General features: G+C 40.9%; 1 protein-coding gene across 1 annotated transcript in view; it reads left to right on the top strand.

Moving 5' to 3' along the window:
• GALNTL6 (polypeptide N-acetylgalactosaminyltransferase like 6) overlaps positions 1–22,713 on the top strand; it is a 410,819-nt gene that overhangs the window by 363,253 nt on the left and 24,853 nt on the right. Inside the window, exon 7 of the mRNA XM_056554430.1 lies at positions 19,859–19,975. Coding sequence (XP_056410405.1) covers positions 19,859–19,975 — 117 coding nt within the window. The remainder of the gene's footprint in view (positions 1–19,858; positions 19,976–22,713) is intronic.

Here is a 22,713-nt window from a genome sequence, read left to right as displayed (position 1 = left end):
TTACTTATGCAAACAACACTTTAAGAAACTACCAAACTGTGTGCCAAGTAGTTTATAGCCTGCTCTAGAGAGAAAGCAACCAGGACTGATGGCAAGGGCTAGAGTAAATAAATTATCACCTTTACACACTTTAGGAAGGAAGAAACACACCTTATTTTAATTAACCCCTTAAGGACGCAGGACGTAAATGTACGTCCTGGTGCGGTGGTACTTAACGCAGGACGTCCTAAGCATAACCGCAGGCATCGGAGCGATGCCCGTGTCCTGCGCGGCTGATCCCGGCTGCTGATCGCGGGCGTCCGCCATTAACCCCTCAGGTGCCGGGATCAATACAGATCCCGGCATCTGCGGCAGTGCGCGATTTCAATGAATGATCGGATCGCCCGCAGCGCTGCTGCGGGGATCCGATCATTCAGAACGCCGCACAGAGGTCCCCTCACCTGCCTCCTTGCGGCTCCCGGCGTCTCCTGCTCTGGTCTGAGATCGAGCAGACCAGAGCAGAAGATCGCCGATAACACTGATCTGTTCTATGTCCTATACATAGAACAGATCAGTATTAGCAATCATGGTATTGCTATGAATAGTCCCCTATGGGGACTATTCAAGTGTTAAAAAAATGTAAAAAAAATGTAAAAGTAAAAGTAAAAAAAAAAAGGGAAAAATCCCCTCCCCCAATAAAAATTTTACCCCCAGTTTTACCCCCAAAAAGCGTAAAAAATAAATTTTATAGACATATTTGGTATTGCTGCGTGCGTAAATGTCTGAACTATTAAAATAAAATGTTAATGACCCCGTATGGTGAACGGCGTGAACGAAAAAAAAAAAGTCCAAAATTGCTACTTTTTTAATTTTATTTTTAAAAAATTATAAAAAATGTATTAAAAGTTTTTTATATGCAAATGTGGTATCAAAAAAAAAAGTACAGATCATGGCGCAAAAAATGAGCCCCCATAACGCCGCTTATACGGAAAAATAAAAAAGTTAGAGGTCATCAAAATAAAGGGATTATAAACGTACTAATTTGGTTAAAAAGTTTGTGATTTTTTTTAAGCACAACAAGAATAGAAAAGTGTGTAATAATGCATATCATTTTAATCGTATTGACCCAGAGAATAAAAAACACATGTCATTTTTACCATAAATTGTACGGCGTGAAAACGAAACCTTACAAAATTAGCAAAATTGCGTTTTTCTTTTTAATTTCCCCACAAAAAATAGTGTTTTTTGGTTGCGCCATACATTTTATGATATAATGAGTTATGTCATTACAAAGGACAACTGGTCGCGCAAAAAACAAGCCCTCATACTAGTCTGTGGATGAAAATATAAAAGAGTTATGATTTTTAGAAGGCGTAAAATTAAACGTAAAAATTAAATTGTCTGAGTCCTTAAGGCCAAAATGGTCTGAGTCCTTAAGGGGTTAAGCCCTGTTTCAGCAAAGCCTAAGCCAGCCTGTATACGGTGTCTCCATTTTGGATTATTTCTACTGACCTACCTACATAACTTCTGTGTCTTGCTTTTGGTATAAACTTACAACAAAGGCACCTTAGACACCATCATCCTAGACACTGACTTACTCACTCACACACAAACACACATATACACACAAATAACACCTATGTTATTTATCTGGTGCTTTGTTAATTACTGCAATTTGCGCCCATTTATATTTGATACAACCCACAATTTACATTAATTACACATCACTGGTACGATCAGTTTATTTGTCTGCTTATTGCGGTGAAACTGCGCACATTTTTTATTGAAACAACCCACAATTTATATTCATTACTCCAGATTTACTGATCCTTTTTCGTCTTATTGCAGCAAATTGCACCCATTTTTAATTGAAAACAACAATTCAGTTTTATATTCAATAACCAAAATCCTAATGAAAAGATGTAGCACTAGTAATTACTGCAAGAGTAAAATCTTTAGAAAGCAAAGTTATTGCTCATTTTTCAACATTTGCACATCTGAAAACATGTAAAATCTTAACAGAGGTACTGTAGGAAACATTTGAAAACATTCCATTAAGACAAAATTATTGTAGTCTATTATCTAATCAAAAATAGTTGTCCTTTCTCGGATATTAAAGGTTTAATTCAATTACACATTTTGAATTGTATGGATGGGGCTGGGGGGAGTTACCCTTCACTTACTTAACACTGCTAAGGAAAAGTAAAACATATTTTGAGTGAGTTTAAAAAGACATTTTCTAAAATTTTTGTTAGTGAGGAAAAGTCCATAGCTTTTTGGATACTTAAATTTAAATAAGCACTGTTATATCCAAAAACTTTTAATATGTTGTTACTGATAAAAATTAACCTTTAATAATATGGCTGTATATTTAATTAATAAAACAGCTACTGAAAATCCCACCACTAGGGGTCTCCATACCTACTGGGACACTTGTCATGGACAAGAGATGACTCATGAGCAGTCATCAATTACCTCTCACCACCACAAGGGAGGGCCATGCCCCCTTCCCCTGAGAGGATTTCTAACACTGTGAGCTAATGAAAATATGTATTTTTCGAATACACTAGTGGTCCCCAGCGTGCGTTGCTGCGCCGAGAAAAAACACACTTATTTAAAGTCAACTGTGAATTAAATTGTCTTTATTTTATTGTAATGCTAATACACAATATTTTTGGTAGTTTTATTAGGTGTATAAATGTATAATTTTTTTGGTATGACAACTCGCGAGCAAACAACATACACCTGGCCATGTAAAAAACATGAATTTTCCAAATTCAATCCAGCAATAGTTATTAATTGCCCTTGTGCTTTGATGCTCTTTCGCAGTTTTGTTCAAGCCGAGATTCGCATTGTTCCCCCATTTCATCAGCTCTTTTTTCCTTCATTCTCATTGCTTTGGATGTTTTTCATCCAACTGATGCTTTTTTCGGTGGCATTATTGAGTATATTTTGACTTCACCCAAACAACATCTGTCTCACTCGCACAGCACGTATGGCTCAAAATGTCATAGTTTATTTATTTATTTATTTATATAGCGCCTACAGATTCCGCAGCGCTTATATCCCCACAATTATGGGGTACACACAAAGACAAGTATCAGACATAAAATTACACAATAACTATAGGTGTGGGCATATATTGAGGATATGTTGGGGATATGTTGGGGACATATTGAGGATATGTTGAGGCCAATTAGAGAATGTTATAGGCCTGTCTGAAGAGATGTGTTTTTAGGCCACGTTTGAAACAATGGATGTTGTTGTTGAGTCTGAGAGATTGAGGGATAGCATTCCAGAGAACCGGTGCAGCACGATTGAAGTCTTGGAGACGGGAGTGAGAAGTTCGGATTATAGAAGATGTTAGTGTGAGGTCATTAGCAGATCGGAGAGAACGTGTAGGATGGTAGACAGCGAGGAGAGAGGAGATGTAGGAAGGTGCAGCATTGTGGAGAGCTTTGTGTGGGAGACTGAGGATTTTGTACTGTATTCTGGACTGAATTGGTAACCAGTGTAGTGGCTGGCACAGGGAGGAGGCATCGGTGTAGCGGCTGGAGAGGAAGAGGAGTCTGGCTGCGGCATTAAGGATGGACTGGAGAGGAGAGAGTTTGGAGAAAGGAAGGCCTATTAGTAAAGAGTTACAGTAGTCGAGGCGGGAGTGAATCAAAGCAATAATGAGAGTTTTAGCAGTTTCAGTAGTGAGAAACGGGCGGATTCTTGAAATGTTTTTGAGATGCAGGTTGTTCTTTTATATGACCTGTGTCACGCCCCCTCATCCGATCGCAACCAATCTTTTCATGAAAATTTTTATCAAAATCGGTTGAGCGATTTAGAAGTCCATGGGGAACAGACATACAGTACATACATACATACATTTATATATATATGTATATATTGGTGATAATGAAATGAGATGTACATGGTCAGGATTAGGTACTGAGTTACAAATTGCTTATTTTTAGGTGGCATCTGACAGGTACACTTTAATGCTACATTGAAAGCTTTACTGATTTGGTTTCTTTATTGATGCATCTCTAAAATGCTTACAGTCTTATGGCCTACTGGATTAAGTAAATATTTAAAAGCACCGGAAAACTGCTAGGTTTTCCAACTGGGGAGCTAGTAAACAGTACAGGCTTTATGAAAAACTTACTGTAGCTTATCCAAAACGGTATACAAAAAAATGACAAAACCATATGAAATGTATGCTCAATGCGATATTTGCATTGACTACAATGTTAAAAAAAAAACGTATACGGTTGATATATGGTTTTTATAAACAATGGTAGACCCAAAAACAGGACAGAACCGGGAACAAAACCCTGCTTTACCATGGGTTTGTGCAGAGGAAAAAAACATGGAAAAAGGCAAATGTACAAAGACTTCGGGTCCCCCCCCCCTCCCCTGGCAAACAAACATCTTATTCCCTAATATAAGATGTTTAGGGGCAGAGTACCCATTTAATGCTCTTAAAGTCAAGTATTTTGGTGACCAAGACAGAAAAGACAAATGGCTCTCCCAGCGTAGTACAGCAACATTTAATTAAAATGATTGTTTGACAATAAACTTGCACTAGGTAACTGCTTACTTTGCCTACCCCTTGTCCTGGCCCTATAGAGACCCTATCACTATATTGTGGTTAACCCCTTAATGACAAACGCCTTAAATGTACAACGCTGTCAAGTGTCACTTCTTGCATGACGCCGTACATTTACGGTGCTGCTTTCCTTTGGCTGCCCAGGCATGCTGGGAGTTGTAGTTTTGCAACAACTTTTGGCACACTGGTTGGGAAACACTGTCTGTTTCCTAACTCAGTGTTTCTCAACCTGTGTGCCTCCACACAGGTTGAGAAACATTCACACAGGAAGGGCTTTACAGTGGGTTCCCCGCTTTAAGTGTGAGCTGCGGCATATTTACCGCCGAAGCTCAAACTCCCTGCAGTAAACTCGCTGTAAACCCCTGCCCGTGTGAATGTACCCTAAAAACACAACACTTCACTACACTAGCACAAAATAAAGAGTAAAACACTACATATACATACCCTTACACAGTTACTCAATCCCCCAATAAAACAATAAAAATAAAAAATGTCTCGTACAACACTGTTTCCAAAACAAAGCCTCCAGCTGTTGCAAAATAACTTCTATTATTGCCGGACAGCCATTGACTGTCCAGGCATGTTGGGAGTTTTGCAACAGTTGGAGGCACCCTGTTTGGAACTCTGCTGTAGGGTATTTTTGCGGCAGAGGCAAGCACCAAGCTTGCATCCGGGTCCATGCCTATGCAAATCCCTAATTCATGCCTCAAATGCGCATGGTGCTCTCTCACTCCGGAGTGAGAGAGCGCCATGCATATTTGAGGGTATTTTGGCGGTGGAGGCAAGTGGAGGCAAGCACCATGCTTGCATCCAGTCCACCCCTATGCAAATCGCTAATTTAGTCCTCAAATGTGCATGGCGCTCTCTCACTCCGAAGCCCTGTTGTATTTCAAGGCAACACTTTAGGGCCACATATGGGGTGTTTCTGTACTCAGGAGTAATTGCACAACACTTTTTTTTTCTCCTTTTACCACTTATGAAAAGGTAAAGTTGGGGTCTATATCAGCATGTTAGTGTAAAAAATGTATCGTTTTCATAAGAGGTAAAAGGAAAAACAGACGGGCAAACATTTTAACGCAATTTCTCCTGAGTACAGAAATATTCCATATGTGGTCATAAAATGCTCTGCAGGTGCACAACAAGGCTCAGGAGTGAGAGCGCACCATGTACATTTGAGGCTTAAAATGGGGATTTACACAGGGGTGGTTGATAGTTACAGCAGTTCTAACATAAACGCAAAAAAAAACACCCACATGTGACCCCATTTTGGAAACTACACCCCTCATGGAACGTAACATGAGGTATAGTGAGCCTTAACACCCCGCAGGTGTTTGACAAATTTTCGTTAAAGTTGGACATGAAAATTTGATTTTTTTCACTAAAATGCTGGTGTTACCCCAACATTTTTATTTTCTCAATAATAGGAAAAAAGCCCCACAAATTTTGTAACATCATTTCTTCTGAGTAAGAACATACCCGATATGTGGATGTAAAATGCTTTTTGGGCAAACTACAATGCTCAGAAGAGAAGGAGCGCTATGGGCATTAGGAGAGAGAATTTAGCTGGAATTGAAGGCCATGTGCATTTACAAAGCCCCCGTGGTGCCTCAAGGAATATAATAAGGGGTGCAATGTAATGTAAATGTAATTTTTCATTTGCACAGCCCACTGTTCCAAAGATCTGTCAAGCGCCAGTGGGGTGTAAATGTTCACTGCACCCCTTATTACATTCTATGAGGGGTGTAGTTTCCAAAATGGTGTCACATGTGGGGGGTCCACTGTTCTGGTAGCACGGGGGCTTTGTAAATGCACATGGCCCCCGACTTCCATTCCAAACTAATTCTCTCTCCAAAAGCCCAATGGCGCTCCATCTCTTCTGAGCATTGTAGTTTGCCCGCAGAGCACTTGATGTCCACACATGGGTTATTTCCATGCTCAGGAGAAAAAGCCCCCCAAAATTTGTAAAACTATTTCTTCTATTATCCCTTGTAAAAATCAAAAATTTGGGGTAACACCAGAATTTTTGTGAAAAAAATAACATTTTTCATTTTCACGTTCAACTTTAGTGAAAATTAATCAAACACCTGTGGGGTGTTAAGGCTCACTGTACCCCTTGTTACATTCCTTGAGGGGTGTAGTTTTCCAAATAGTGTGCCATGTGTTATTAGCTACTGAATACTACAGAGGAAATTATTTTCTTTTTGGAACACAGAGCTCTCTGCTGACATCATGACCACAGTGCTCTCTGGTGACATCTCTGTCCATTTTAAGAACTGTCCAGAGTAGGAGAAAATCCTGATAGCAAACATATGCTGCTCTGGACAGTTCCTAAAATGGACAGAGATGTCAGCAGAGAGCACTGGGGTCAAGATGTTAGCAGAGAGCACTGTGTTCCAAAGAGTAAATAATTTTCTCTGTAGTATTCAGCAGCTAATAGGATGGAAGGATTAAGACTTTTTAATAGAAGTAATTTACAAATCTGTTTAACTTTCTTGAATCAGTTGATTAAAAAAAAAAAAAAAAAAGCTTTCCACCGGAGTACCCCTTTAAAAACCATTTCAGAAAAATTTGCTCCTTCCCTTCTGTACCCACAGAGCACTTTCTGAATGTCATTTTGAATACTATGAGGGATGCAGTTTCTATAATGGGATCATTTATGGGGGATTTCTTACAGAAAGGCCCTTCAAATCCACTTAAAACTTAACTGGCCCCTGAAAAATTCAGATTTCAAATTTTTTGTGATAATTTGGAAAATTGCTGCTACACTTCTAATAGGTTCATAAAGTAAAAACATGTCAACTTTGTGATGCAAACATAAAGTAGACATATTGTATATGTGAATCAATATATAATTCATTTGTTATGTCTATTTTCCTTACAAGCAGAGAGTTTCAAAATTACTAAAATTTTATGAAATTTTGGATTTTTTCACCAAGAAATTATGCAAGTATAATATATCACGAAAAAACTATCTAGGAATGAAATTCATAAGTTAAAGCATCCCAGAGTTAGTAATGCTTAAAGTGACAGTGGTCAGATTTGTAAAAAAAACGCCTGTGTCCTTAAGGTCAAAATGGGGTTAAATATTAGAAGTAAATGTCACATATCTTGATTCCCTTAGAACATGCTGTCTGGACCTGGTGGTTTCTCTTAATCCTTTTTGCTGCATTTCTTTCTGGGTTTGACGGGTGACATTTAGAGGAGAGTTTTCTTTATCCTTCTGCCTTTCTAAGAACATTTCATTTTCTTTAGTAAATACAGTGAATACAAAAAGATTTAATGCATTTTATTTCTTTTCACCATCCTCTACAACCTTTTCTCCTAACACTTTCGGATTTAAAGTTTGTACTATTCTATTAACATACAATTTCTAGTTTAATAGTTTTATATACTATTTAGTATTTAAAGAACATTTTATGGTTTGTTTTACTGTCTTTGGCATTGAATTACCCTGTCCCCAGCATTTCAGCCTTCATTTGTTTTTAACATGATTAATTTTCTTTCACCTATTTATAGCTTTTTAATGCTTCTTCACTGCCTTCCTTTTAATAGGCTTTTTTTTTTGCACTTGAAAATTTTACAGTTTTCTTATTTTCCCTAACCATTTAATTCCATCAAGTTATGCTCCTCTCCCAATAAAAATTTGAGATGCTTTCAAAATACTTACACTTTGTATCTATACTCTGTACTGTTATTTCTGAAGGCATTGCACCATTGATCTGTAGGCTGATCAAATGTAAAGTTTACAGTCAGATCCTCTGCGATCAGACCTTTATCCCCAATCCTGTGGATAGGGGATAGGATGTTCTTCAACTGAGTACCCATTTAATGTTAACAGTCCTCTCTCTTACTAGGTCCTGCACCCGTTTGGAAAGATAATAGAGAGATTTATCGAAACCTGTCCTGAGGAAAGGTTACTGAGTTGCCCATAGCAACCAATCAGATTGCTTCTTTAATTTTTCAGAAGCCTGTTTTTTTTAAAACATAGAAGTTATCTGATTGGTTACTATGGGCAACTTAGAAACTTTTCCTCTTTTCTTTTGTTAAATCTCCCCCAATTGTCTTTCCAGTTTAAGGGTACGCTCACACGCGTGGATTTATAGTGTATTTTATGCTGCAAATCCGCTGGTGAAGGCCCGCTCTATGCTGGCTTTACATGTGCCACGCCGCTACCAGCAGGCACACTACGATGTTCGAGTCGCAGTGTACTCGCACATCGCGGGAGCTCTCTGCCTAGCTCAGAGCAGGAAGAGCGGCCGCGATGTGCGAGTACGCCGCGCACATCACTGCAGTGTGTCTGCTCGTAGCGGCGTATTTCCGCTATCAGCAGGCACATATAAAGCCAGCATAGAGCGGGCCTTCACCAGCGGATCCGAAGCTAAATACGCTGCGAAAATCCGCGCGTGTGAACGTACCCTAAATCTGGGTAGTTGAAGTTTCCCAAAATATTGACCTCATCTTGGTTTACTGCCTTATATTTTCCCCTTACAACTATGTGAACACATATATACACAAATTACGTGTCCTAATTTTATTAATGGGTCCATATCTAAACTCCTTGTCTGCAGCTCACTGTTATTCAAATCAGAAATCATATCTAGAGGTAGGTGCCTGCCTACAAACAAAACAACATATACCCTCTCTACTCAACTCTACTTCTTTTTACATCTACTCTATATACTTGCTTACGGATCATCGAATGCAGCAACACCACAACCAATTTAATAGTGTGATACAACAAATTGTCTGGACTACCAAAAATACGGACATATATCTTGGACCTCTTTACCACAATTTATCTGATTTTCACCAATACCTCCATGTTTTTATGAACATGATTTTTTTGTCTGTGAGAAAAATTACACATGTTTATAAAGGTGTCACCTTGCACTAGTCCCTGATGAGTTGTGCTGCCTGTTTATGCGATACAATGAAATGCATTGGATTTTGCTTTATTGTGACTAGCATTGACATGTAAGCACTGTATTGACTGTATATATGTGTTTATAACTTCTAATCAAAACCAGCTACTTGACCACAGATGGCCTGTATGGTCACACTGCACCTGGCCTCTTCCCCCCTTCTTCCTATTTAGGGAGACTTAGGAGGTTCTGGAGGCAGGTTGGCTCTCTGTAGGAAGACCTTCCTGCATTAACAGGTGGGGGTCTAAATAGACCAGCAGGGCCAGTCATAGGGGCCATTAGTGATTGGTCCACACCTAGGATTAGCTGTTTTTTGGCAACAATGGCCCTAATTTACTAAGAGTGGAGTGTAGGTTCCACTTGCGCCTTTTTGTTCCTTTTGTAGACACAAAAAACAGTCTAAAGACAATGATAAATGTTGGCCTTTGCTTTTTTTACACATGCTCTGATCTGTAGGGTTTTCCTCAGCTCAAATCCACCACATTTTATGTGGAAACCTTGGTAAATATGTTAGAGTTTTTGTGAAAATGTCGGAGACACACCCCTTTTCGGAGGCCACGCCCACTTTCCCAAGCAGTCTCGCCCCTTTTTCGGGTTTTCTTAGCAAAATGGAGAGTTAGTCAGGGTTTTTTCAATTCTGTCGCAAATTCTGGCGCAGACAGAACAAAACATGTCGGGTTTGTAATAGTAAATGAGGGCCAATATCTTGTTATCATATGTATTTTGTATATATTTAATTTTCATATGTTTTGTATTTTAATACATACCAATAAAAGTTATAATATTTTATGACCTTAGTGTCCTTCTTCCAATTCCATTACTAATATCCACACAGGTCCATTCATACTAAATACTCCCCTATTAGTCCCTTAGAATAAGTTTTGCGGTTTGTAGCTAACCCCTATGACTATTTCATTTTTAGTTTTTCTTTCTATGTCACAGTCGATATTGCTACATGTTTAAATACACCAAGGGGTTAATATGTTAAAGGCACTTAGGTTTATTTGTTATCTTTTTTTTGATCAACATAACTTTTACTTAAAATACCGTATTTATCGGCGTATAACACGCACTTTTTAGGCAAAAATTTTTAGCCTAAAGTCTACCTGCGTGTTATACGCCGATAAGCCGCTGCAGTTCAATGATTTAAAGCGGGAGCTTTAAATCAATGAACTGCAGCGGCTTTGCAGGTGCAGAGACCGCCAGCGCTGCCGGCTTCTCTGCCCCTGCCTGTCCTGGGGTCTAGAGCCCTGCTGCCAGTCCTTCTCTCCCCCTGGCTATCGGTGCCGCTGCCCGTTCTCTCCCCCTGACTATCGGTGCCGGCAATGGGGCAGCGGCGCCGACAGACAGGGGGAGAGAAGGGGCAGCGGCACCCATTGCCGGCGCCGCTGCCCCATTGCCTCCCCCATCCCCGGTTGCATAATTACCTGTTGCCGGGGTCGGGTCCGCGCTGCTTCAGGCCTCCGGTGTGCGTCCCCTGCGTCATTGCTATGCGCTGCACGGCGCGGCGCAATGACGTCACTTGCGCAGATAGCCAGGGGGGAGAGAAGCGGCAGCAGCAGGACTCCAGACCACAGGAAAGGCAGGGGGAGAGAAGCGGGCAGTGACGGCCTCTCTTCCCCTGCCTTTCCTGGGGGTGTATCGGGGTATACGCATGCACACACACGCTCCCTCATTTTACCATGGATATTTGGGTAAAAAACTTTTTTTACCCAAATATCCTTGGTAAAATGAGGGTGCGTGTTATAGGCCAGTGCGTGGTATACCCCGATAAATATGGTACATAAATAAAAATAATGGGGAGTTCTTACACGTTCATTGAATTTTTTCACTATTACGGTAAGTTTTTATATTATTAATAGATTTTTTTTTTTTTTGCTTGTTTTGTATGTATTAGTCAGGATAACATATAATGGTAAGATTTTGTAATTCACATTTAATAGCAGCATATTTATGTGGCAGAAAAGATTGTTCATTTACTAGTTACCATAATGCAACAGATTTAAATGACAAGCAAAAATACCATCCCTGCAAACACATTCATAACAAACCATGGCCTAAATAGCATCTTCCTTGAATGCTCGACGTACTCACAAAAGAACATGCTGTGCTTTGTAGCATTGATAATAATTAAACTGCTCTCTGTATCTGTGTGGCTTGTGCAATAATTGAAGTGTGCTCACATCTTACGGGGCTGTATTCACAGCTTGTATATTATTTGCCAATGCATTTATGCTGTCCTAAGAAAACATCTTTTTATCGTCCTTTCGTAATGCATTGAAGCTTAATTTTTCTAACACTGACTATTGTTTTCTTCTTTGTCTCTCATAAAAAGATGAAATAAAACACTTCATATATGCTCTTTTATCCACATCCTCATGGATGTGCTGCTGTTGAAGACGTACAGTAAGCGCACAACAGAAGTTCATTTCCTCATAAAGACAACATTTAGTTCCCTAGATATGTAACATAATAGGTTGTATGTTCTTTTCAGATTCAAAATTAACATTATGTATTACATTTGTATTCTACATTTCTTGCCAAAAGGCATTTATATGTTTGTATAAAATCTTATTTTAAATGGTACTATAAAATAGTGTATGGTTGCACCACTATGCACATTAATTCAGTATACAGTGGTCCCTCAACATACGATGGTAATCCGTTTCAAACGGACCATCGTTTGTTGAAACCATTGCATGTTGAGGGACCTCCAGATGTTGCAAAACTACAACACCCAGCATGCCCGGACAGCCGTTGGCAAGAAATGTAGAATACAAATTTAATACATAATGTCAATTTTGAATCTAAATCTGAGAGGAAGTTGTACTCACCTGTCCCCGCCGCTCCGGACCGTCACTGCTCGTCTCCGCTACCCGGGATGTCGCCATCCATCGCTGTCGCCGCATTCCCAAGGTGTCTCCGACGCTCCGGCAAGGCCTCTGCTTACCCGGCATCCGCGCTCTCCGTCGCCGAAATCACGTCGCTGTGCACGCCGCTACTATTGGATGACGGGATGGCATGTGCAGCGACATGATGACGTCGATGGAGAGCGCCGACAATGCAGGGGATCCCGAAGAGGATGCGCCTTAGCCCCGAGGGCAGGTAAGAGACATCACCGGAGCTCACGAGGCACCGTAAACAGCTATCCGGCGGCAGCTGAAGCAGTCAGCACTGCTGGATAGCTGTTTATGCAATGGCCCCGACATAAAAAAGCATTGTATGTTGATGCTGCCTTCAACATGCGATGGCGTGGGCCATCGTAGGTCGAGGGCTCACTGTACTGTCATATATATATATATATATATATAATTTTTTTTACCACCACAGATTACCCACAATAGTTTGCACATTTTAACCAGGAAATATACGGGGGCTGGATAAATAACTAGAACACCCCTATGTTTACATTGATCACTTCCTGACACACCTACCACCATCAGTTACTTCACTTTTTTATAATGTTTTGGCATTCTGCTCCATGGGAGGTTTCTGTCCTCCTTGAGCTCACCTTAGGACACCTGCGTTACGGTTTGACAGGTGTACTGCCCCAGTTAAACTCCCAACCTGCGACTGTTAAGCTTTATTACTTGGGCTATTCGAAAAATTTATATATTTTAGGCATGTGATATGTCAGACCTGACAAATTTGAAAGGGAAATTATTGTTGGTGCTGTCTGGTAGGGAAGTCTATGACATCATTTTGCTGAGTAGAAGAGTGTGTTGAAGTCTGTTTCCTTAAACACATCGCAAACTGCAGTCATCTGGGTGGGCTGTAGTTTTGTGGGTGTTTGTCACAACTCGACAGAGTGCTTTTTTGCCCCCTTGCATCAACTTTGAACATTCAAGGTTACTTCTGTCTGCAGATGTTTTGCTTGGCTTCGCATACTGAGATGTGATAAAGAAAACAGTAGATCTCAACACAACCATCATCTCAGCATCTCAGGTCACAGATGCCCCAACCAGTTTTGAACCAATAATCATTTCTCTTTGGGACTTTATCAGGTTTGACATAACATAAGCGATGTGACTGAATAAAAGAGGGGCATTATCGGTGATGACAGACGTGCAAGGAAGAGTTCAACTTGACTGGGGTACTCCAGTGGAAACAGGAAGCTGCATCAAATAGTAGACAGAGAAACTGTTCAAAGCTGGGCTTCTGACCTTTAACTAACATTATCTTGCCCTGACAAGGGGGATTACTACTAAAACTCTCACCAGATTTTCCCTTTAAGTGATCATGCTTTTAGTAATATGTAGTAGTAAATAATAGATTATTTGGCGGGCTTGCCAATCTTGAAAACGTTTGGTCTCCAGCGAACAGGTTCTCCATGAATCGTCAATTAACCCCTTAACGACCAAGAACGTGTTCCTTGTGCCGTTACTGGCTGTCCCTCAGCTGATTCTTGTAGCTGAGGGCTGGCGTTAATAGCCGACATGCGGCGATCACCGCTGCTGGCTAATAACTCTAGATTAGAGATGAGCGAATTTTAGAAAAATTCTATTCGGCCAATTTGCCGAATTTTCCTATAAAATTTAGCTTTGGTCTGAATTTATTCACAGCGAATCATTATTAAAAACGGCTATTTCTGGCCTACAGAGAGCCTCAATAGGGGTGTAGAACACTTTGCCTTGCTGTAACATACATAGGGTGAGTGCTGGGTTTGTGAAATAATACTGTTATTCAGTATGACATGCAGATCAGAGGCGACGCTATTAGGTTCAAATGATTTTTATTGAATTTTTCAAGAATTTTTACAATACAATAAACAAGGCCATTACAACAGTAGGACCAAAAAGAAAACAGTATAAAACAAATGACAGAGCCTGGAGGTGGCATCAGTATGATGAGACCATATAGTGGCTGAATGACACAGTGTGGAGGTGGTGGCTGCATGAGGAGACCATATAGTGGCTGAATGACACAGCGTGGAGGTGGAAGCAGCATGAGGAGTCCATATAGTGGCTGAATGACCCAGCGTGGAGGTGACGGCAACATGAGGAGAACAGATACAGTGGGGATCAAAAGTTTGGGCACCCCAGGTAAAAATTTGTATTAATGTGCATAAAGAAGCCAAGGAAAGATGGAAACATCTCCAAATGGCATCAAATTACAAATTAGACATTCTTATAATATGTCAACAAAAGTTAGATTTTATTTCCATCATTTACACTTTCAAAATAACAGAAAACAAAAAATGTTGTCTACAAAAGTTTGGGCACCCTGCAGAATTTATAGCATGCACTGCCCCTTTTGCAAAGCTGAGACCTGCCAGTGTCATGGATTGTTCTCAATCATCATCTGGGAAGACCAGGTGATGTCAATCTCAAAGGTTTTAAATGCCCTGACTCATCTGACCTTGCCCCAACAATCAGCACCATGGGTTCTTCTAAGTAGTTGTCTAGATATCTAAAACTAAAAATAGTTGACACTGGAGAAGGCTATAAGAAGATAGCAAAACATTTTCAGATGTCAATATCCTCTGTTCTAATTTAGAAATGGCAGTCATCAGGAACAGTGGAAGTTAAAGCAAGATCTGGAAGACCAAGAAAAATATCAGAAAGAACAGCTCGCAGGATTGTGAGAAAAACAATTCAAAACCCACGTTTGACTGCACAATTTTTCCAGAAAGATCTGACAGACACTAGAGTTGTGGTACATTATTCCACTATAAATAGATACTTGTACAAATATGGTCTTCATGGAAGAGTCATCAAAAGAAAACCTCTTCTACGTCCTCACCACAAAAATCTGCGTTTGAACTTTGCAAATGAACATATAGACAAGCCTGATGCATTTTGGAAACAAGTTCTGTGGACCAATGAGGTTAAAATTGGGCTTTTTGGCCAGAATGAGCAAAGGTACGTTTGGAGAAGAAGGGGCACAGAATTTAATGAAAATAATTTCTGTCCAACTGTTAAGCATAGGGGTGGATCAATCATGCTTTGGGGTTGTATTGCAGCCAGTGGCACAGGGAACATCTCACGAGTAGAAGGAAAAATGGATTCAATTAAATTTCAGCAAATTGTGAAAAAGCTGACGTTAAAGAGAGGATGGCTTCTACAAATGGATAATGATCCTAAACACACCTCGAAATCCACGGGGGATTACATCAAGAGGCGTAAACTGAAGATTTTGCCATGGCCTTCACAATCTCCTGACCTCAACATAATTAAAAATCTATGGATAGACCTTTAAAAGAGCAGTGTGTGACAGAAAGCCCAGAAATCACAAAGAACTGGAAGACTTTTGTAAGGAAGAATGGGCAAAGATACCTTAAACAAGAATCGAAAGACTTTTGGCTGCCTACAAAAAGCGTTTACAAGCTGTAATACTTGCCAAAGCGGGCAGAACAAGATATTAACTCTGCAGGGTGCCCAAACTTTTTCAGATGCCATTTTTTTCTTTTCTATTATTTTGAAAGTGTAAATGATGGCAATAAAATCTAACTTTTGTTGACATATTATAAGAATGTCTAATCTGTAATTTGAATCCTTTTGGAGATTTTTCCATCTATCCTTGGCTTCTTTATGCACATTAATACAAATTTTAACCTGGGGTGCCCAAACTTTTGATCCCCACTGTAGTGGCTGAATGACCCAGTGTGGAGTTGGTGGCAGCATGAGGAGACAATATAGTGGCTAAGTGACACAGCCTTAAGTTGGCGGCAGCATGAGGAGACCATATAGTGCCTGAATGACACAGCGTGGAGGTGGCCACAGCATTTGGAGACCATATAGTGGCTGAATGACACAGCGTGAAGGTGGCGGCAGAATGATGAGAACATATAGTGGCTGAAAAACACAGCCTGGAGTTGACAGAAGCATAAGGAAACCACATCATGGCTGAATGACACAGCCTGGAGTAGGCGCCAGCATATAGTGGCTGAATGACAGCCTGGAGTTTGCGGCAGCATGAGGAGAACATATAGTGGCTTAATGACACAGCCTGGAGTGGGCGGCAGCATGAGGAGAACATTTGGTGGCTGAATGACACAGCCTGGAGGCGGTAGAAGCATAAGGAGTCCATATAGTGGCTGAATGACACAGCCTTGAGGTGGCAGCAGCATGAAGAGAACATATGGTGGCAGAATGAGACAGCCTGGAGGTGGAAGCAGCAGCATCACAAGTCCTGAAAGTGACCCGGTGACAGAGTGGTACAGTGGGTGGCAATACCAGTACCCAGTGATGAAGGTGGGTGAACAAAAGGAGAACTTGGCATCAGAATAGTAAGGCCCTACTCTCGCATTATTAATTCCCTTCTTTGCAAATGTTACTCGCCCTTAAAAGGGCGGCCCCACACAAGAACCTCTCCCTATTTCCATCTACAAACACTGGCATTTCCCAGGGTTATTAGGTGGAAATAGGGATTGGTTCCTGTGTGGGGTTGCCCTTTTCAAGACGACAACACTTTCCTTGAAAAGGTGGAAAGGAACAACGTATTGTGCATTGTAGTACATGGGGGTAAAAACTTCCCCTGTAATGCCCTACTCGAACTATTAATTCCTTTCTCGGCAAGTTTTACTTATCATAAAAAGGGCGGCCCAATACAGCAAACTCTCTCTATTTCCACCTAAAAACCCTGAGAAATGGCAGTGTATGTAGGGGGAAATAGGGAGAGGTTCCTGTGTGGGGCCACCTTATTTAGAGTGAGTAACACTTGCCAAGAAAGGAATTAATTATTCGAGAGTAGGGCCTTACTGGGGAAGTTTTTCAATGGACCATACGTTGTTCTCTTCCACCTTTAAGAGGTCTTTGCATCACATCAATACTTAGTGGTGTAGGTGGCACATGGTGTTTTTGCACACCTTTTGATTACATATATTTTATCCTAAGAATATTATTATAAGTTAAGTTTTACGTATGCATATCCTCAATACGTACACGTGTGGTCTTATGCAGAGGAATGTCTATAACTGGGGAGCAGCCCCTTAAATATGTTTAGCACTATCCATATTTGTGAAATGTTGGTGTGGCACCATTGTCAATCTACTCTGATGCATAAGGCATTGGTGGGTGGAAATCCTGGCTGATCCATGCCTGATTCATCTTCACAAAAGTCAATCTCTCCACATTTTTGGTGGACAGACGAGTGCTCCTTGGGGTTACTATGGCCCCCGACGCACTAAACACCTGCTCTGATGGCACACTACTGGGTGGGCAAGACAGCTTTTGCAGGGCAAACTCTGGTTGTTGTGGCCGCAAACAGAGTATAGCAGCCAAGAAGTCCAGCGTATCTTCAAGGTATGTTGGCATGGTGATGTCAAGGTATGCCACCACCTTCTGGTTCAGGTCCTGCTCCAGGTCTACATGCTGCTGATGAGTTGCTTCACTATGCAGGTGAAAAAAAGCTACTCATCAGCGACTGTAGACATAGGCTGCTGCTGATGGAGCTGTTACTGATCCTGCCACCCCACCCCTCCCCAGCAGCCATGGCAGTGGAAGGTGAGCGCAAAGAGCTCCTCGAGTCTGACCTGCGAGAGGATGGAGGATGGCGCAGATAGGCATTGGCCAACTGACTACGTAGGATGTCTCTGTAGTAGGTCAGTTTTTTCCTCCCTCTCAGTGGGTGTAAAAAAGGCCCCCATTTTGCGCTGATAGCGAGGGTCCAATAAGGTGGAGAGCCAGAAGTCATCCCGCTGCCGAATGGTGACAATTCGGCGGTCACTACACAAGCAACTGAACATGCATCTTGCCATTTGTGCAGGTAACTCGGAGGGACTCCTTTCCTCCATTTCCACTGCATACTGTCATGGTGTGTCTTGGTCCTCTGTCTCGCCTTCCTCATAACCCTCAAGCTCCTCTGGCTGCTCCTGCTCCTCCTCTCCTGTCAGATAACTAGAAAAACCACCCAACTCACGAAACCTAAACTGTGCTCCTCTGTGCCCCTCCCCCTCCTCCTACTCCTCCAGTTCAGCCCCCATAGTGCTCATGGGGCTGTAAGATGTAGGTGACACATCTCCAGTGCCCTGACTAGCCATCGTTTCCAAAACGTGTTGTAGGAAATAAAGCAGTGGAATGAAGTTGTTCATCCCGTAATCCTAGGGACTGACTAATAATGTGGCTTCCTCAAAAGGCCTGAGCAAACGGCAAGTGTCACGTATGAGTTGCCAGTGGTTGACATTGAAGTTACACAGGGGAGTCCCCATATTCGCTTGGATCATCAAGAAATCAGTGATGGCTTTTCTCTGTTCGTATAGTCGGTCCAACATATGGAGGGTGGAATTCCAACGTGTAAGAAAGTCGCAAATAAGACTATGTTGGGGATACCGTTCTGACGCTGCAGCTGAAGGAGGGTGTGCTTTGCGGTGTACAAGTGGCTGAAGTGCATGCAAAGTTTTCTTCCCATTGTTAGGATGTCTTGCAAATGGGGGGAACACTTCAGGAACCGCTTGACAACCAGATTGAACACATGTGCCATGCAGGGCGCATGGCTCAGGCTTCCTTGTCCCAGCGCAGAAAATATGTTCTTTCCGTTGTCGATCACCATGGTTCCCATTTCCAGTTTTCGTGGAGTAAACCATGATTCGATTTCTTGATGAACTTTTTCCAGTTCCTCCCCTGTGTGACTCAATTCGCCAAGGCAAACCATGTGAAGAACAGAGTGACATCGCCATGCCCTGCACATATGGTATGCTGAAGGGGCACTGACATTTGTCCGTGCTGTGGAGGCGGAGTTGCACACTGTCACAGGACCACTGGGCTGAGAGCATGGGGGCGGAAGTGACGTGACCTGTCCAAGTTACTGTCGTGGTTGTGCATGAACCACATTCACCCAGTGGTCCGTAAAAGACATGTATTGTCCCTGACCGTAGTTACAGCTTCACATATCGGCGCTGCCGTGCACTGGGCTGAGTTCACCTATGCTGGATGCCGGACATATGTGAACCCAGCCTAGCACCTCCACACTGTGAACATCTTTATCTTGATGCAGTTATTTTCTATGGTCTCTGGCTCAGGTTTACAGATTTGCACATTAGTTCATCTGGGTTATTTATTGGACAGTAAGATAAAGGAAGGGAGTCAATGAATATTTATTTAGTTGTGTCTTCCAGGAGTATTCAGCTAGGACAGACAGAGATGACATCTACCAGTTGGTTGAATTTGCACACACAGGCCTAGAGCATCAAATGTGACACTTTCTGTCTTTGAAGCCTCTGGTCTCCTCCATTAACCTTGTCATAGATCCTTGTCTTAGATCCTTGTCTTAGATTTTATGGTCTTTATTCCAGGAATTAACTTTTGATGTGGCTACAAGCATACACATATTTCTGATTTTTTATTACAGCATTATTAATAAATGAATTTATCATACTTATATTATTCTACCTAATATATTATTATCTATCTTTTTTTAACAGATGAGAAATGTAGCGTCCAATCTATGTATTGACAGCAAACATGGGGCAACAGGCACAGATCTGAGAGTTGATACTTGTGTTAAGGATGGCTCTGAAAGGACTTGGTCACATGAACAGGTAATGTAGTCCTGAATTGTTGTTTTCAATTTTTTTTCCATAAATATGTAATAACATTATGCCAGCCTCCAATGGTTTACTCACAATTTGCTATGAGGCAACAAATACTCTTTAAGAGTCTATTCACACAGTATTCTGTGCAGATTTGATGCACAGGATTTTAAGCTGGGTTCTGTCATTCAGTTTACAATGAAATCTGCAGCAGAAAATCCTGCGCATCAAATCTGCGCAGAATACTGTACGTGTGAATAGACCATAAAGGGGTATTCGGCCCTTTGACATCTTATAGAAGATGTCTGATCTCCGTGCAGAACCCGGCATCTATATAGATGATTCAGATTTATCAAACTGTGTGAGAGAAAAAGTGGAGTGATTTTCCCACAGCAACCAATCACAGTTCAGGTTTCACTTTACCAGAGCCCGTTATTGGTTGCAGTTGGAAAATTGCTCTACTTTTTCTCTCACACAAGTTGATAAATCTGGGCCTATATAGTCCACAAAAATGGCCTCATATTATGTTGCTCAAAAGTCAACTTCTTTACATGCCTTGCTGTGATGGGCATGGATGTGACAGCCCAATGCTCCTGGCAGCTCTCTTTGTTTCCTCCCTCCATTTTCATACAGTAGCACAGCCAAAGGGATAGCACAACGATGAGAGGAAGAAAGGTTAATACACTGCTCAAAAAAATAAAGTGAACACTAAGATAACACATCCTAGATCTGAATCAATGAACTAATCGTATGAAATACTTTCGTCTTTACATAGATGAATGTGCTGACAACAAAATCACACAAAAATTATCAATGAAAATCAAATTTATCAACCCATGAAGGTCTGGATATGGAGTCACACTCAAAATCTAAGTGGAAAACCACACTACAGGCTGACCCATCCTTGATGTAATGTAAAACAAGTCAAAATGAGGCTCAGTAGTGTGTGTGGCCTCCATGTGCCCGTATGACCTCACTACAACATTTGGGCATGCTCCTGATGAGGTGGCGGGTTGGTCTCCTGAGGGATGTCTTCCCAGACCTGGACTAAAGCATCCGCCAACTCCTGGACAGTCTGTGGTTCATGATGGAGCGAGACATGATGCCCCAGATGTGCTTAATCAGATTTAGGCCAGTCCATAGCATCAATGTCTTGCTCTTGCAGGAACTTCTGACACACTCCAGCCACATGAGGTCTAGCATTGTCTTGCATTAGGAGAAACCCAGGGCCAACCGCACCAGCATATGGTCTCACAAGGGGTCTGAGGATCTCCTCTCGGTACCTAATGGCAGTCAGGCTACCTCTGGCAAGCACATGGAGGGCTGTGTTTTTGTACCATAATAAGAACAAAGAAAGACTAAAAAACTAATGCTTATAAAAGCTGTCTATAGCTTTTTTTTTTTGTTTATTTGGGACATCGCTATATAAGGCTTTACTGGTACAATTGTGGTTTTGAAATAAAGCTTCATATTATACTGCATATGCATTTGTTAAACTTGTATTTTTTATTATTGGTTTAGAATACTTTTCTTCTAATTGTGTTGTACAGTATCTGCATCATATTGTTAACATCATAACTTGTTAGACTTTTCCTAAATCTGACCCACCGAAAAGAGAAAAAACCTTGCCAACAACAGCAAGTACTAGGTGCAAAGATTAAATCTCACACCGAAGCAAAGAAAATGCACCACCGCAACAGAGTTATATCAAAATATAAATGAGTAATCTTTATTTAATCACATATTAAAAATTAATATATATTTAAAATACACATAAACAGTGAAAAAGAGCAGCAACAGATACATACACCTACAGGACGAGGGAGGCTATCCCACAGAGCATACATAAGGAATGGAACAGGTCAGAGATAAAGAGTCATTATGGAATGTTAGCTAGAATAAACAATATAAAGTGCAAACATAATAGCTGATGAAGACCTGGACACAAAAAAGTAAAAACAATGTGATAAAGGGATGCCAACCGTACCTATACATCCCTTTATCACATTGTTTTTACTTTTTTGTGTCCTGGTTTGTATAGGTACGGTTGGCATGCCTTTATCACATTGTTTTTACTTTTTTGTGTCCAGGTCTTCATCAGCTATTACGCTTGCACTTTATATTGTTTATTCTGGCTAACATTCCATAATGACTCTTTATCTCTGACCTGTTCCATTCCTTATGTATGCTCTGTGGGATAGCCTCCACCGTCCTTTTACATGTACGTATCTGGTGCTGCTCTTTTTCACTATTTATGTGTATTTTAAATATATATTAATTTTTAATATGTGATTAAATAAAGATTACTCTTTTATGTTTTGATATAAATCTGTTGTGGTGGTGCATTTTCTTTGCTTCGGTGTGAGAGTTTTCATAAATCTGTTAGAGCCTAAACTAAAGGAAAGTCTGTATAATAGGTCATTAAAGCACATATGTTTATTCATTTATAGCCATATAGAATCTACTAAACCATGCCTTATTTTAAAGTTATCTGGGTTGCAATTTTTAAAAGTAGAAATCTGAAATACAGTATAAACTGTTTGCCATATTTTCTTGTATTCTTATTTACACTTCAGTATCTTCTGGAGCTTAGTACATGATTAGAGTTGAGCAAACTTACAGAAAATTGGCTTGTAGTGAACCTCGCAGCTCGGGACTTTACATTAGTCTGCATAAATTAGTTCAGCTTTCCAAGGGCTCTGGTTGTCTGGGAAAGTCCGGGATGACAGTCTTAGGTCTACTAGGAC

This window comes from Hyla sarda, chromosome 1 (genome assembly GCF_029499605.1).
Source record: "Hyla sarda isolate aHylSar1 chromosome 1, aHylSar1.hap1, whole genome shotgun sequence".
Lineage (NCBI taxonomy): Eukaryota > Metazoa > Chordata > Amphibia > Anura > Hylidae > Hyla > Hyla sarda.
Note: the sequence above shows the minus strand (reverse complement) of the source record. Positions and strands in the feature narration are given on the sequence as shown.